Genomic DNA, 16,365 nt, shown 5'->3' with positions numbered 1-16,365 from the left:
GTGCACGGTAGAACTTCTAACCTTTTACTTGTTTATGATTGCAGCGCAGAACACTGTAGTGTGTATGTTTAGCTTGGTTCTATATCGCATACCGTATGCTCCTATTCCATGTCCTGGAGAGTCTAGGAAGAAGGAATGTTAATTTGGTTTTAAATGTCGGATAGTTGTTTCCACATGGTGGATTTGTTTGGTTTGGGACTTGATCCTCCCATCCTCGTCAATACTCTGATCTGAGGAGCTAATGTGTCCTCCAGCCTGGGGTCAAACTCCTCAGCATGGATGCTTTGGGTTCCTAACAAGCACTTTTCTGATAATGACTTTCCTGATGACAGAGCATTGTGGAAAATCTTTATCTCATCTCTTGCTTTTTATCCCTCTTTCTTTTCTCTGCGTGTGTGTGTTTCTGTGTCTGTGCGTTTGTGTGTCGCTTTATGTTTTGACGCTCGTGTGTGTGTATGTTTCTGTGTGTGTGTGTGTGTGTGTGTACCAACCCCTGTAGATATCGATGAGTGCCAGGTGCACAACGGGGGCTGCCAGCACAGGTGTGTGAACACCAGGGGCTCCTACCACTGTGAGTGCAACCCAGGATCACGACTGCATGTGGACGCACGCACCTGTCTGGGTGAGTAACACACACACACACACACGAAGAGAAACACACAAACACACACACATACAAACACATATTCAAACCCAGACACACTCACCTACACACGCGTACTGCACATACACAGTCCAGCTGTACATGGTGGTTCCAGCTTAGCCGCGTGAGACAACGTTCCTCTGCTCCAGGTCTCCTGTGTGTTCACATATCCCCTTCCTCCATGACCTTTCTCTCCTCTCAGGGAGCGGACGCTTATTCAACCTGCTGATAGCTCTCTGGTGTAAACTCCACATCAGCTCTAACGCGGAGGAATGTACACATCGTGTCTCCTCTGACATGATGTATGGAAATGTACATGTATGCTGCTTGTCTTGGCCATGGGTCTGGTTTTAGGTGTGCTGTGCGGGAGGGGAGAAGAGGAGATGAGAGGAGGGGAGGGGATGGGAGGGGGAGGGGAGGGGAGGGGAGGAGGGGAGAGGAGAGGAGAGGAGAGGAGGGGAGGGGAGGGGAGGGGAGAGGAGAGGAGGGGAGAGGAGGGAAGGGGAGGGGAGAGGATAGGAGAGGAGGAGGGGAGAGGGGAGAGGGGAGAGGGGAGAGGGGAGAGGGGGAGAGGGAGGGGAGAGGGGAGAGGGAGAGGGGAGAGGGGAGAGGGGAGAGGGGAGAGGGGAGAGGGGAGAGGGGAGAGGGGAGAGGGGAGGGGAGGGGAGGGGAGGGGAGGGGAGGGGATGGGAGGGGAGGGGAGGGGAGGGGAGGGGAGGGGAGAGAAGAGAAGAGGAGAGGAGGGGAGGGGAGGGGAGGGGAGGGGAGGGGAGGGGAGGGGAGGGGAGGGGAGGGGAGGGGAGAGGAGAGGAGAGGAGGGGAGAGGAGGGAAGGGGAGAGGAGAGGAGAGGAGAGGAGAGGAGAGGAGGGGAGAGGAGGGGGAGAGGAGGGGAGGGTGTCCCTGAGAGCTGGCTGTGTGACAGCTGAGATGACTGGCCGCTCTAACAAGCATGAAGCACATGTGGACTGTCCGTCAGTCTGGATGAGTGTGCGTGACAGAGGTGGTATGGGGGACATGGGGTTCCTGCACGGAAGAAGAATGTACCAACCTACTGAGCTAAAGTTCAGAACGAGAGGATGGAGCTGACAGGTGACTCTCAAATAACCTGGTGACCGAACCACCTCTGTGTTACTACACACTGCATCAGCAGAGCCCACACAGGAAAGCGAGAGAGTAACACATGGCTCTGGATGTCACTTCATCATTCCACTCGTCTGTTCTTCTCAAGTCCAGCTCAAACTCCAACTCTCTCCAGCTCTCCCTCCAGCTGACACTCTCTCTCCAGTTCTCTGTCTCTCTCCAGCTCTCTCTCCAGCTGACACTCTCTCTCTCCAGTTCTCTCTCTCCAGCTCTCTCTCCAGCTGACACTCTCTCTTTCCAGCTCTCTATCTCTCTCCAGCTCTCTCTCCAGTTCTCTGTCTCTCTCCAGCTCTCTCTCCAGCTCTCTGTCTCTCTCCAGCTCTCTCCAGCTCTCTGTCTCTGTCTCTCTCCAGCTCTCTCTCCAGCTCTCTGTCTTTCTCCAGCTGACACTCTCTCCAGCTCTCTGTCTCTCTCCAGCTTTCTCCGTCTCTCTCCAGCTGACACTCTCTCTCCAGCTCTCTGTCTCTCTCCAGCTCTCTCTCCAGCTCTCTGTCTTTCTTCAGCTCTCTCTCCAGCTGACACGCTCTCTCTCCAGCTCTCTGTCTCTCTCCAGCTCTCTCTGTGGCGACTCCAGCAGAGAGCAGATGGATCATGGATGGAGCGTGTGGATGAATAATGTTGACAGAGAGCAATGACAGGCCTGGCATGATGGATGACTCTCCTCTCTGTCTAAACAGGGAACCACGCGACGCCTGCTGTTAGATCCTCCACTCCCCCTCCCCTCCCCTCCGCTCCCCCCCCCCCCCCCCGCACCATGAGGACAGTGGCCTTTTCCAAGACTGTCCCTCAGGCTTGTCGTCCGTGGTGCAGGCTCAGCGTTAGAGAGAGCAGGATGGGGGCATGCAGAGAGACTAGAGAGAGACAGGGGAGCTGGAGGTCATAGGTCAGACGGGGGGTTGTCCTTCCTGCTGGTGGATGATCCTGTGTGATTGTTGGCTCTGGCGGGCTGATAGCTCTTTAATGGCTCCCAGCTCAGAGGTCTCCACCGAGGTGCTCAGCACTGTGTTTGTGTTGGTGTCAGTTCTGAGGTAGGAGTCTCTGAAAAAGCGCACATTCCGAATATCCCTCGGCCAGACTCTGGGTTGGAAATGAACTCCTTACCAAACTGCAAATGAGTCGTTTCTAAAGAGTTTTGTTTGAAACAGTTTCCCTAACATGATATATGGATTTTTTTATTGAGTGTGTGTGTGTGTGTTTGTGTGTGTGTGTGTATCTGCAGCCGTCCAGTCCTGCAGCATCAGTAATGGGGGGTGTGAGCACTATTGCGTCCAGCAGTCTCCCGCCCACTTCCGTTGTCGCTGCAGACCCAACTATCTGCTGGAGGAGGATGGCAAGCACTGCAAATGTGAGGACCCCCTCTGTCTGTCCCCTACACTGAGGACCCCCTCTGTCTGTCCCCTACACTGAGGACCCCCTCTGTCTGTCCCCCACACTGAGGGCCCCCTCTGTCTGTCCCCTACACTGAGGGCCCCCTCTGTCTGTCCCCCACCCTGATGGCCCCCTCTATCTGTCCCCACCCTGATGGCCCCCTCTATCTGTCCCCACCCTGAGGGCCCCCTCTATCTGTCCCCCACCCTGAGGGCACCAGCTATCCTCTGGTCTAAACAGAGGCTACTACTGATCTCAAATACTCCTACACACCTTTGTATGGAGGTCAGGGTGACCTGTGAATGGCCCAGTCAGAGAAATGTAAGTGTGACGATTGAGAGGGATCTGTCATAACATTATTATCGGAGGTCTGGAGAGAGGTCATACTTCCAGTCAAGAGATGAGATGCGACAAATTGGTCTGAATGATATTTTCTTTCCTGTTTTTCTCCACATTAAACCTCATTATTTTATGACAATTCATGGAATGTCTCTCTCTCTCCCCTCCCTCTCTCCCCTCCCTCTCTCCCTCTCTCTATGTCTCTTCTCTGGGGTTATAAGGTGGGACAGTTCTCTCAGAGTGTGGGAAGATTATGATTTTTAAATAATGATGGGCTTTTAGAGTTTTTTTACGATGTAATTGTTGGCTGCGGTCTCCATCCTCTAATCTGCGCCATACTGCAGGTTCCCATCAGGCCTAGCTGACATGCTGTGACAAGCGCAACTCAGGTTCTTGTGAATCAAGAAATGATTACTCCACGGCACTCAACTCTGTTTTATTCTTTTCTACTCTACTGCAGTCTAAACGATTCTAATCTACTCTACTGAACTCTACCTTGATTCTACTCTACCACACTCCATAACTGTGTATTCTACTATATTCTACTCCTCTCCACTATACTCTACTCTTTGGCACTGTAATCTACTGTACTCTACTCTACACACTGTGTCTCTCCAGGATGTGACCTTGTGTGATGGTGATTGACGGGTGTGTTTCTGTCACAGTGCAGAACGCGTGTCTGGACAGGAATGGAGGCTGCATGCACGCGTGTCGTGTTGACGGGGGCAACACCCACTGTGACTGTAAGGTGGGCTACAAGCTGGCGGAGGACGGCAAGACCTGCGAGGGTGAGATGATCTGCAGCACTGGACCACCCGGTCACCCTTCTAACTCTGGTTATACTGACAGGCATGGTCATAGTCATGATTCATAGTGTGTCCACTGTAGTAATGATTGGAGATAGACATGGTGATAGTCATAAACATAGTAGTAGTCATAGTCATTGACATAGCGGTAGTCATAGTGATAGACACAGTCATAGACAGTGATAGACACAGTCATAGACAGTGGTAGTCACGGCGATAGTGTTAGTCCCAATGATAGTCATAGTTACAGATCCAGTTATACTGATAACTGTTCATTAATAACTGATTATTGTGACAGTACTGTGGTGTGTGTGTGTGTGTGACCTGGTCTGTCTGGGTGTGTGTGTGTGTGTGCGTGTGTGTGACCTGGTCTGTCTGGGTGTGTGTGTGTGTGTGTGTGACCTGGTCTGTCTGGGTGCGTGTGTGTGTGTGTGTGTGTGTGACCTGGTCTGTCTGGGTGTCTCCTCTCACAGATATAGACGAGTGTGAGGTGGAGCAGGCTAACTGTGCTCACGGCTGCCACAACACTCTGGGCTCCTTCGCCTGTGTGTGCAACACAGCCTATGAGCTGGGCGCTGACGGGAGACAATGCTACCGTGAGGCTCGGCTCTTCTGCACGTTCTTCTCCCTTTAGTTACCTGGTACTCTCTGGGGCTTTTTGTGGCCAAAGCAAAAGTTTTCATTGACAGTGATTTTTGATGTCAATGTGTGTGTGTATATGCGTGTGTGTGTGTACATGTATGTGCACGCTTGTGTGCATGCGTGTGTGTGTGTGTGTGTATCAGGGATTGAGATGGAGATCGTGAACAGCTGTGAGACCAACAACGGGGGCTGCTCTCACCACTGCCAGCACTCCACCAGCGGCCCCGCCTGCTCCTGTAACCATGGTTACCAGCTCCACGACGACCTCAAGACCTGCGTGGGTAAGACCCAGTAGCTTCACCAGCTGGGAGACTCAAGGACTGGTACTGAAAACTGTCTTAAAGTGTTGTGTGTATGAGACTGACTCTGAAAACTGTGTGTGTGTGCGTTGTGTGAGTGTGTATATCTGCTTTGTTTGTCAGACCTGGATGAGTGCGGGGAGGGCTCTTCGTGCTGTGAGCAGGACTGTACCAACTACCCGGGGGGGTATGAGTGCTACTGTGCCGCGGGCTACCGCCTCAACTCAGACGGCTGCAGCTGTGACGGTACGATCCAACCTCAGTCAACAACCAGTTACATGAGTTTAACCTGGCTTGTGTCCAGGTGATCTGACATGTTTGCCAAAGACTATGGATCCATAATATAGTGTGTGTGGGTGCGTGGGTGTGTGTGTATGGGCATGTTTGTGTGCGTGTGTGTGTTTGTGTGTGTGTGTGTGTGCGCAGATGTAGATGAGTGTCTGGCGGCTAATGGAGGGTGTGATCACACGTGTCAGAACAGCGCTGGATCCTTCCAGTGCTTCTGTCGTCGGGGCTTCCGATTGGACGAGGACCGGAGCTCCTGCATCCGTGAGTTCTCACAATCAGCCAATCAGACGAAATGATGCAACATCCCTAGAATAATAGCTGAAAGGGGCAATTCACCCCAAATGTACTGCAATTCATCCATCTAGAGTTGTCGGGTTTTTGAGATATGGGCCTATTTAGATATGGGCGATATTTGTTTCCCTCTTTGTCCTTGTATTACTACCTCCTACCCTCCCTCCCCCCTCCCCAGCTCTGGAGGACACAGTGGAGGCCCTGTCCAGCGGGGGCGCTATAGAGCTGCCCCTGCCCAGGCCCCAGCTCACCCTGCTGCAGGAGCACAGCCAGGCCCTGGAGCGCTACGACGACTACGAGGACGACGAGGGAGAGCTGCTGGCCGAGAGCACGCTGCAGGAGAAGTTTGGTTAGTGCTTCTACCACACGCGCGCTTTGGAACCCGTCACGCACCTACACACACACAAGCATGCACTACTATGCGTCACATGCGACAACCGCTTTGGTCCTCTTCCACCCCCTCCCCCTCCTTCTCCACCTCCTCTACCTCTTCCCCGTACTCCCCCGCCTCCACCTTCTCCTCCCCTTCCTCCTCCTCCACATCCACTTGGTCCTCCCCCTCCCTCTTTGTAGTACAGTGCGGTGGTGGGCCCTGCATGCAGGGGACCGTGGCTGAGAGCCAGCCAGGCTGGTTAGTGATGCCCTGATGGCTCCAGCTTTATTAGGCCTCAACACCAGCACACCCGGGGAGTCTCTGCTAGCGGCCTGGCTAAGCTCAGGCCCGGCTTCCTGGCTGCGTAATCACTAACAGACGCCATACATACCTCTGCATCCTCCCTGCTGCTGTCTCCACCGCTACTGCTGTCTCACTCCTTAACTGTCTCCCTCTCCTCAACTGTCTCACTCTATAACTCTGGAACTACCTCACTCTCTACAACTGTCTCATTCACTCCATCTGTTTCACTATCGAGTGCTGTCTCCCTCTCTTGAGCTGTCGCACCCTCTCTTGAGCTGTCTCCCTCTCTTGAGCTGTCTCCCTCTCTTGAGCTGTCTCCCTCTCTTGAGCTGTCTCCCTCTCTTGAGCTGTCTCCCTCTCTTGAGCTGTCTCCCTCTCCAGCCAAGCGAGGTTGACAAAGCTGAAACCTCGACCATCTGTATCTGTTCTCTATTACACTATTACACAAATACCGTGACAGCCAAGACACTGAACGATACAATTAGATCCTGTTTGCAGATGTGAATACATAGAATAGTCATTGTTACTAATCTCCTTGTGATGTGTGCAGTGTGCTTGAACGACACGTTTGGCCATGACTGCAGTGTGTCGTGTCAGGACTGCACCAACGGGGGGCGCTGTGGCCCGCAGAGGGACGGCTGTGTCTGCCCCGACGGCTGGAGCGGGCTCATCTGCAACCAGAGTGAGAACACACACACGCCTCTGTACACATACACACACTCACAAACACCCGCTTATACACACACGCGTACACACAATTCGGTACACACACACACACACGTATGCACACGCATACGCACACACTTACACACACTTACACACACATTCACGCACACCGACACGCGCACCCACACACACACGCACATGCTCTCTCTCCAAGCATCCCCAGCCCTCGTGTGTGTGTGTTTGTGTGCAGCTTGTTCAGAGGGATTCTTCGGTAAGAACTGCTCCTTCCACTGCAAGTGTAAGAACGGGGCCACCTGTGACCCCGTTACGGGGAGCTGCCGCTGCCCGCCTGGGGTCAGCGGAGACCTCTGCCAGGACGGTGAGTCACTCTCTCTGCCCGGGACAAATACACTTTCAAATACTTTCAAATACTTCAAATCTATTGTTTTTTCATGTCTTTGGCCTACAATATGCATTTAGTCCACTGAAGGACTGAATAACAGCCAGTCATTCAACATAGCTGGGTGTGCAGCACAGCTTGTTGCATTTCTGTTTGTGGTGAGATCTCAGTGCTAGTGTGGGTTGTGTTTGAAGTGGGATGTTGTTGCACTGTGTCTGGTGAAAATATAGGCCATTCCTTGGCAGTAACCACTAAATTACCATTCAAATCAAGCAATTCTGGTCCTTGATTATCTGTATTATTTGAGTGGCGCTTTGGATAAAAGTGTTTGCTAGATGAATAAAATGTCAAACGTGAGTGTGTATGGTGAGCGAGTGTGTCTGAGATCTGTGCCAGTGTGTGGTGTTATAGGATGTCTAAAGGGTGTGTGTGTGTGTGTGTGTGGTGTTGCAGGATGTCCTAAGGGCCTGTATGGGAAGCAGTGTAATAAGAAGTGTAACTGTGCCAACAACGGGCGCTGCCACCGCACCTACGGAGCCTGTCTGTGTGACCCTGGACTCTACGGACGCTTCTGCCACCTGCGTAAGTCCTGCCCATGTCACCCCTCACCCTTTACCTCTTTCCTCTCCTGTCGTCTCTCACCTTTCTCCTAGTTTAGTACCAGTTATTTTTGATCATTTACATGGACCTTTCTCTCATGTCTCATGTCCACCCTCCCTCTCTCTCTCTCCCTCTCTCTCTCTCCCTCTCTCTCTCTCCCTCTCTCTCTCTCCCTCTCTCTCTCTCCCTCTCTCTCTCTCCCTCTCTCTCTCTCCCTCCCCCTCCTGGTCCAGCCTGTCCTAAATGGGCGTTCGGACCGGGCTGCTCCGAGGAGTGCAAGTGTGTCCAGCAGAACACTCAGGAATGTCACCGGCGCAACGGCGCCTGCATCTGCAAGCCGGGTTACCAAGGCAACACGTGCCAGGAAGGTCAGTGTGCCTGTGTTTGTGCCGTCCACACACATCATCCCTCGCACAACCCCCCCGGTCCACCGGATCTGTTGAAGATCTGCTGCCATCACACTGCATCAGAGTAATGTTCAGTACCAGTGTGTGAGCTTGTGCACTTCTCACATAGAATCTTCTGGGCTCTGGTCCTTGTGTAGAGTGTGACCCCGGCACCTACGGAGCAGCCTGTGAGAAGAAGTGCTCGTGCCCTCCTGGAGTCTCCTGTGATCACGTGACAGGGAGGTGCCAACGCCACTGCCCTGCTGGTCGTCGTGGAGACAACTGTGACCAAGGTAGGTCCTCGAGGTCACATCAGGGTGGGAGATGACATACTGCAATGGAAGAATGTAGGGACGGACATGTGGGGATGAAGGAGTGAAGACTCACAAAACTGTTTGTGTGTTTGCGTGTGTGTGTGTGTGTCCGTGTTTGCGTGTGTGTGTTTCAGACTGTCCCGAGGGCAGGTTTGGAGAGGGCTGTGTCCAGGCTTGTACATGTACAGGAGCCCCGTGTGACAGAGTGACAGGACACTGCCAGTGCCTTGCTGGTACTAGAGGAACACACTGTGAGAACGGTAAGAACATCAGCGTGATACTGTGCTGTGATGATGTGATGATGATGATGATGATGTCAGCAATGATTAGAATATTAACAAGAATAATGATATCAATGATGATGATGATGACTATCTCCCTCTCTCTCTGTGTGTGTTACAGTGTGTGTGGAGGGCTGGTGGGGTGCAGACTGCAGGGAGGTCTGTCCCCTGTGTGAGAACGGAGGAGAGTGTGACAAACACAACGGGACCTGCCTGTGTCCTCCCGGCTACATGGGCAAGCGGTGCCAGAATGGTCAGTACATTCCACTGATCATGGCACCACTGGGATGATCAGGGTCATAACATGCAGTTCTATGGGCATAATATTGGGATATTATACAAAGCCCTCTGTGATATTGCTTGTATAAATAACGTTTGATTGATTGACATGACATGTCATGACTATTGTGACATCACACGCCTGTAATGCAGGAGTTTGTCATGACCATTGTGACATCACACGTCTTTGATACAGAGTTTGTCATGACTATTGTGACATCACATGTCTTTGATTCATGACTATTGTGACATCACAAGCCTTTGATCCAGGAGTTTGTCATGACTATTGTGACATCCCATGCAGTAGTGTGCAGTCAGTATCCAGAGATATAGACAGACAGATGGAGGGAGGTGTTAAGGATGGACAAACAGCTCTTTGTTTTTGGTTGAGGGTTGTTAAGGCGCCTGGCCGGCTAGCTCCACCTCACCACCCAGCCCCCAATGCACCTCACCACCCAGCCCCCCAGGCCCCTCACCACCCAGCCCCCCAGGCCCCTCACCACCCAGCCCCCCAGGCCCCTCACCACCCAGCCCCCCAGGCCCCTCACCACCCAGCCCCCCAGGCCCCTCACCACCCAGCCCCCCAGGCCCCTCACCACCCAGCCCCCCAGGCCCCTCACCACCCAGCCCCCCAGGCCCCTCACCACCCAGCCCCCCAGGCCCCTCACCACCCAGCCCCCCAGGCCCCTCACCACCCAGCCCCCCAGGCCCCTCACCACCCAGCCCCCCAGGCCCCTCACACACTGTCCTATTCACACACACTTTCATAGTTAAGAGTAAATGTTATTTCAGTTTAGAAAACAACTGTCTCTCATAGGAAGAAGTGGCATATCACTTGAGCTTGTGTCACGGGAACTAACTGTGCTGAATGTCTCAGCGTGTGGTGTGTTAGTGACAGGCTGTTCACATCAGGTTGGTCTGGGTTGGAGTGGAGCCATCTCAGCATGTATGCTTTATAAAACATTATTTGTATGTGGATGTGTGTGTGTGTGCATGTGTGAGTGTATGAGTTTCAGCTTGCCCAACAGAACAATGTTCCCTCTATGTGTGACCTATATGTATTTTAGCATGACATCATATTAAAATGAAACGATATACTATACATGGTATTATTTCAAAGAGCATGTGTGCTTCTGTGTGTGTGTGTGTCTTCATGTGTGTATTTATGCCCTGCACGTGTGTGTGTCCTCTCCAGCTTGCCCGACGGGACGTTTCGGCGCGGGCTGCCAGCTGAAGTGTGTGTGTGAAAACAACGCCCGCTGCCACCCTGTGACTGGGCGCTGTACCTGCGCCCCTGGCTGGACCGGGCACAGCTGCAGGAAAGGTAGAGCTGGAAGAACCAGACACACAGACAGACAAAAACCATAGACTCTTATTGTTGGTATATCTACATTTAGATCGATTTAGTGTTATATCGACATGTGCATTCAGCAATACTTGGATGAACGGCAAATATTAGTCTCAGATTGTAACTCCAATGAAGGTTGGTTCTTAGATGTCTGCCCTGAGCAGCGTCGAGGAGATGAGATGGAAGAACACACTATGAGGAAGGATTACATTCATTTCCGAAACTAGCTGGAAATGAACTTTCTGAGTTGGAGTGTGGTAGTCAGCATGTCTTTCTCCTGTTTGGGGGGTTTCCATGGCAGCATGTGATGCGGGCCACTGGGGGGAGGACTGCGGCGAGTCATGTGACTGCAGGAACGGAGACGGGAGCTGTGATGTCATAACGGGACAGTGCAACTGTGAGGCCGGGTACACCGGAACACGCTGCCATCAGAGTAAGTAGGGTGTGTGTGTGTGTGTACGGTATGCGTGTGTGTGTGTACGGAATGTGTGTGTGTGTGTTTGCGTATGTGTGTGAGTGTGTGTGTATGTGTGCTCTGGGTAATTCATTTGTTTGTCTGTGAATCCCTTAATTTGACTAGCATTTGTGTTTCGACATCTCGACTTGCATGTACAGTATATCACATTAGATGTGTGGTTGTGGGTAATGTCACACTCTTCCCCCGCAGAATGCCTGGCAGGGACGTTTGGTCTGGCCTGTCGACACCGTTGCCAGTGTGACAACCAAGGGTCATGTGATCACGTGAGCGGGGCTTGCACCTGCCAGGTGGGCTGGACCGGAACCTTCTGTGAGAAACGTAAGAAGAAGAATTCTTCTGACCTCATTTGACTTTCCTTTAGCCTTTGACTTTTCGCCGTTCACCTTTTGAACTCCTTCAGACCTACAATAAACTCTCTCTGAGCTAATAGAGACAGGAAGCCAGGCTACAGGAATCTCTCCTTATAACGCCACTAACTACAAATATTACCATGCTTGAAAATGGTAACCAGTCTTGAGTTGAACTTCCTTTCCTTCCTTCTTTGATTCCTTGCATCCTCAAAGGGGACTTAGTGAAGGGCAATCCTTTTTCGGAGGTGAATCTCCTGTGCAGGTCGTGTGTGTTTACGTGTGTGTTCTCCTGTGTGTGTTGCAGCCTGTCCACAGGGATTCTATGGTCTGGACTGCCAAGAGAAGTGTGTGTGTTTGAACGGAGGGAGCTGCAACCACGTCAGCGGAGTGTGTGTGTGTCGCGCCGGGTGGGCGGGCCCGCACTGCAACCTGAGTTAGTCTGACATCATCACACACCTCAACACACACAGTTACACATGTTATGTTTAGAGCTACATTTGTGATGTTTACATTTACATAATGTTTACATTCATATTACATATGAGATATTTACAGTTTACAGATGTAAAGTAGTTTGCAGTTTACATTCGTAATGTACAGGTACATGACTGTGCCATCTGGTCCATGTGTCCTTCTGTCAGCTTGTCCGGCTGGTTTCTACGGAGACGGATGTAATCAAACCTGTGGTTGCCGTAACAACGGCAGTTGTCACCCAGCGAGTGGGCAGTGTGTTTGTACGCCAGGCTGGACAGGGCCCAACTGCACACAGGGTGAGAGTGTGTGTATGTGTGAGTGTTTATTAGATGTGTGTGTGTGTGTGAGAGAGAGTGTGCGTTTGTGTGAACATGTTTCTGTGTGTACAAACCTGTGAACAAGACAACTCATTTTCCCAGAGTGCCCGGCGGGCTTCCACGGGGCGGACTGTCGCCAGCGTTGCCTGTGCCAGAACGGAGCCACGTGTAACAGAACCAACGGGCTGTGCACCTGTGCCAAGGGCTGGATGGGCACTGCCTGTGAGCTGGGTGAGTCTCTGGGTTAAGTAACCACATGGTGCCATGTAGCAGAATCTCCCTTTCCTAGAAAAGTTCACACAAACAGACCCTCTGGGATTGTCTAAAGGAAGGTTAAGGTTAAATTGGTAGCTTAGCTACCACAGATGCTAGTGGTAAAAGAGCATGATATCCTGTCAGGAGTTCAGTAGTGTGGACAGGCAGAATAACTCACTAACAACTTCTCCTAGGACTACAGAACAGAGACCATGTACAACAGTGGCCTGTGGGTTTGTTACTGAAGACTGGAAATCAATTATTACCTCGTCATTGGCCAGTCCTATGTTTTTTCTGGATTTGGACTGCCGTTTTCAAGCAGTTTGTGTGTGTGTGTGTGTGTGTGTGTGTGAAGGTGGTGGGAGGCTACCTGCTTCAGAGTCTCCTGTCTGCCTGGCTCCAGCTCACTCCATACCTCACAGGAGCTGTCCTCTTCCCTCACTCTCTCCTTCCTGCCTTTCTCCCTCCCTTCTCACCCCACATTTCACTCTCCCTTCTTCCCTGTCTCCCTCAGGGCTTGTCCAACACACATACTATATACACATCACCACACTGCAGCTCCACACAGACCCCCTCTCCACTCCAAGTCTCATGCAATAGGAAACCTCTAATCCTGCTGCTGGGGCTGTTAGTTTCTCCACTTAGTAGCTACATCATCACCTCTGAGTGCCAGCCAGCCAGCTAGGCAGCCATCCAGTCAGCCAGACCGCTGGCTCCAGTAGGAAGCCGGCCAGCCTGTCAGCCCCAGCCTGCCACCCATCCAGTTCGTCAGTTGTACTGTATGTGTGGCACAAGGGTCAAACCACAGCTTCTGGATGAGCCTCAGCTCCCCTCAGCAGGAATCTCATCCAGGGCTGAGTGTTTCCATGTCGATGAGGATGTGGTTCCTCTGTGCTGACGTGTGGTCTCTCTGTCTCGCTGCCACATTGGACAGAGAGACATGAGAGGAGGCTCACTGTGTCAATGTGTTTGGACCTACTGTGGCCCCCGCATGAATAAACCTTGGATAAATAGATTACGTGTGTGTGTTCCAGAGTGTGTTCCGGGTCGGTTCGGGGAGGACTGCCAGCAGCAGTGTGTGTGTGAGAATGGAGGCCTGTGTGACAGACAGACAGGCCAGTGCAAATGTGGTCCTGGCTGGACTGGAGAGCACTGTGAGAAAGGTAAGACTGGGTAGGGGTGTCTTTGTTTATCTCTCCCTGTCTCCCCCAGCCTCCCCTAGTCCCCGTCTCCCCCAGTCTCTCCCCCAGTGTCCCCCTGCCTCCCCTAGTCTCTGTCTCTCCCAGTCTCAAATGACGGCCGTGTCAAATGACGTTGTGTCCTTGGGCAAGGCACTTCACCCTACTTGCCTCAGGGGGAATGTCCCTGTACTGGATAAGAGCGTCTTCTAAATGACTAAATGTCAAATGTAAATGTCTCCCCTAGTCTCGGTCTCCCCCAGTCTCTCTCAGTCTCCTTCTCTCCCCCCTCCCCCACAGTGTGTGGCCTGGGCCTGTTTGGAGCCGGCTGTGAGGAGAGGTGTCAGTGTAACCATGGGGACTCCTGTCACCACGTCACTGGAGACTGCCACTGCTCTCCTGGATGGAGGGGACCCCGCTGTGACAGAGGTAGCTGTCACTGTACTGGACTCTACTGAGCTCAGATCTAGGCTACTGTACTGTACTGTGTGCATCTACTCTGCTCTGCTCCCATGGACCCTGCACTCATTCATCCATGCAAGTCACCGGTGTTCTCAGACAGACCTCTGTGTCGCTTCAGTTCATTGTTGTTTCTGCTTGTTTCTACTTTCCACTGTAAACCCCAAATCCATTCAGAATATTCCTAGCTTTTGTGAAAACGAATTACATCCAATTATTTACTTAATCTAAACAAGTTGATCAAGAGAATAGTGATTCCCATTACGTTTAATCAAAATCGTTTTTTTATTATTTACTTAAGAGATTAGATCAGTGGTTCTCACAGTGGGGGCTCCACGAACCATATCCAGGGGGTCCGCAAAATCATTTGCCATCAATTGTGCTGTATCATCAAAAAGTGAAGAAAAATATATAATAATCTACAGATGAGGACCATTTGCACCAATAAAACAAGCATATAGTGTCCATTTAAGAGCACAAAGTGTATGCTGAATGGGTGTATTGATTATGGGGCGGGGGGGGGTCCTTGGAAAATGTTCTCTCCTGTAAGGGGTCCCTGGCCCCAAACTGTTTGAGAACCCCTGGATTAGATCACTCTTTATCATTCAATGTCATCAGTTTCCACAAACGTTTCGAGTTAAAGTGCAGTTCCAGAATGGTCAAATGTGACAGTGACTGATGTTCATGAACCCCCCTTAGCCTGTCTGCCGGGCAGCTACGGCCAGGGCTGTGTGCTGAGCTGCAGGTGCCCCCAGGGCTCCTCCTGCCACCACGTCTCTGGGGAGTGCGGCTGCCCCCACGGCCTCACGGGGAACGGCTGTGAGCAGAGTGAGTCTCCTCAGCCACGTCTGATCTTCCAAGACCACGCTCTGGTCTCACCCTCACATCTCTCTATACAAGCACCACCACAGAGGGCATTCCCTTTGATCACACGTATCACCTCCCAAGATCTCACCTCAGCCCTCAGACTGACCATGCTGTGTGGTTTAAAAGGCCGGTTTAGGAGAGAAGTGTGCCATTTTGCTAGATAAACTGTACCCACCCTATGCTTAGATGCACATCCACACACACCCTCTCTGAAATGGCGCTGAGGACATCTGGTCCTTCCGCACAGCTGGATGTCAGATCTGGAGAGTATTTCCAATTCTTTACACATGGAGGCTGTAGCTAATCTTATTTACATATCTTTGTGTCTGTGTGTGTGTGTGACTGTGTCCTCAGGCTGTCTCCCAGGGACGTTTGGACTCAACTGTAACCAGGTGTGCCAGTGCTCTGAGACAAACCAACACTGCCACCCGGTGTCTGGGTCGTGTTACTGCGCCCCAGGGTTCCATGGGCCCCGATGTGACCAGAGTACGTAGCAAACAATTAGGCCCTCTTCTACTTGAAACACTCTTCTACTACGAGAGTTTTACATTTACATTTAGTCATTTTAGCAGACGCTCTTATCCAGAGCGACTTACAGTAAGTACAGGGACATTCCCCCGAGGCAAGTAGGGTGAAGTGCCTTGCCCAAGGACACAACGTCAGTTGGCATGACCGGGAATCGAACTGGCAACCTTCGGATTACTAGCCCGACTCCCTCACCGCTCAGCCAACTGACAGTTTTTCATTGTAGTTGTCAGTTTTTATCTAGTCAAGGTGTTCGACAATGTTTACTGTCTTTTAGTTAATTAATTCTCTCTTCATTGATGGTCCCTGATCAGTAACAGCCTCTATTCATCCATAGTCTCTCCCCACTAATGGTCTCTCCTCCTTCAAGGTCCGTCTTCACTGAGTCACTCCTCATTCATGCTTTGTGTGTGTCTGTGTGTGTGCACGTGTGTGTGTGCTTCACAGAGTGTGAAGCGGGTCAATACGGGCCTAACTGTGAGAGGAGGTGTCAGTGTCTGAACAGGGGCAGGTGCTCCGCCTCCACTGGGTCCTGTGAGTGCCCGCCTGGATTCATAGGGGCACACTGCAACATCAGTGAGTTTGCCTTCACCTCATCTGCAACCCAGCATCTCCATCATTCTAACCTTCCAGACAGAGTTAGTGCCAACTAGTGCAGTGCCGGTTGACGGTGAACAGGGTTCTATTTATTTCTC

The 16,365-nt window shown here is 51.8% G+C and overlaps 1 protein-coding gene across 1 annotated transcript in view; it reads left to right on the top strand.

Moving 5' to 3' along the window:
* megf6b (multiple EGF-like-domains 6b) overlaps nucleotides 1-16,365 on the top strand; it is a 56,895-nt gene that overhangs the window by 34,957 nt on the left and 5,573 nt on the right. Inside the window, exons 6-31 of the mRNA XM_062461605.1 lie at nucleotides 500-622; nucleotides 3,004-3,129; nucleotides 4,157-4,279; nucleotides 4,771-4,893; nucleotides 5,083-5,220; nucleotides 5,362-5,484; nucleotides 5,665-5,787; nucleotides 5,996-6,166; nucleotides 7,044-7,175; nucleotides 7,410-7,538; nucleotides 8,013-8,141; nucleotides 8,393-8,527; nucleotides 8,704-8,838; nucleotides 8,994-9,119; nucleotides 9,262-9,393; nucleotides 10,615-10,743; nucleotides 11,069-11,200; nucleotides 11,435-11,563; nucleotides 11,900-12,028; nucleotides 12,237-12,365; nucleotides 12,489-12,617; nucleotides 13,676-13,804; nucleotides 14,120-14,248; nucleotides 14,978-15,106; nucleotides 15,500-15,631; nucleotides 16,118-16,246. Coding sequence (XP_062317589.1) covers nucleotides 500-622; nucleotides 3,004-3,129; nucleotides 4,157-4,279; nucleotides 4,771-4,893; nucleotides 5,083-5,220; nucleotides 5,362-5,484; nucleotides 5,665-5,787; nucleotides 5,996-6,166; nucleotides 7,044-7,175; nucleotides 7,410-7,538; nucleotides 8,013-8,141; nucleotides 8,393-8,527; nucleotides 8,704-8,838; nucleotides 8,994-9,119; nucleotides 9,262-9,393; nucleotides 10,615-10,743; nucleotides 11,069-11,200; nucleotides 11,435-11,563; nucleotides 11,900-12,028; nucleotides 12,237-12,365; nucleotides 12,489-12,617; nucleotides 13,676-13,804; nucleotides 14,120-14,248; nucleotides 14,978-15,106; nucleotides 15,500-15,631; nucleotides 16,118-16,246 — 3,393 coding nt within the window. The remainder of the gene's footprint in view (nucleotides 1-499; nucleotides 623-3,003; nucleotides 3,130-4,156; nucleotides 4,280-4,770; nucleotides 4,894-5,082; nucleotides 5,221-5,361; nucleotides 5,485-5,664; nucleotides 5,788-5,995; nucleotides 6,167-7,043; nucleotides 7,176-7,409; nucleotides 7,539-8,012; nucleotides 8,142-8,392; nucleotides 8,528-8,703; nucleotides 8,839-8,993; nucleotides 9,120-9,261; nucleotides 9,394-10,614; nucleotides 10,744-11,068; nucleotides 11,201-11,434; nucleotides 11,564-11,899; nucleotides 12,029-12,236; nucleotides 12,366-12,488; nucleotides 12,618-13,675; nucleotides 13,805-14,119; nucleotides 14,249-14,977; nucleotides 15,107-15,499; nucleotides 15,632-16,117; nucleotides 16,247-16,365) is intronic.

The sequence above is a fragment of the Osmerus eperlanus genome, chromosome 1 (genome assembly GCF_963692335.1).
Source record: "Osmerus eperlanus chromosome 1, fOsmEpe2.1, whole genome shotgun sequence".
Taxonomy (NCBI): domain Eukaryota; kingdom Metazoa; phylum Chordata; class Actinopteri; order Osmeriformes; family Osmeridae; genus Osmerus; species Osmerus eperlanus.
Note: the sequence above shows the minus strand (reverse complement) of the source record. Positions and strands in the feature narration are given on the sequence as shown.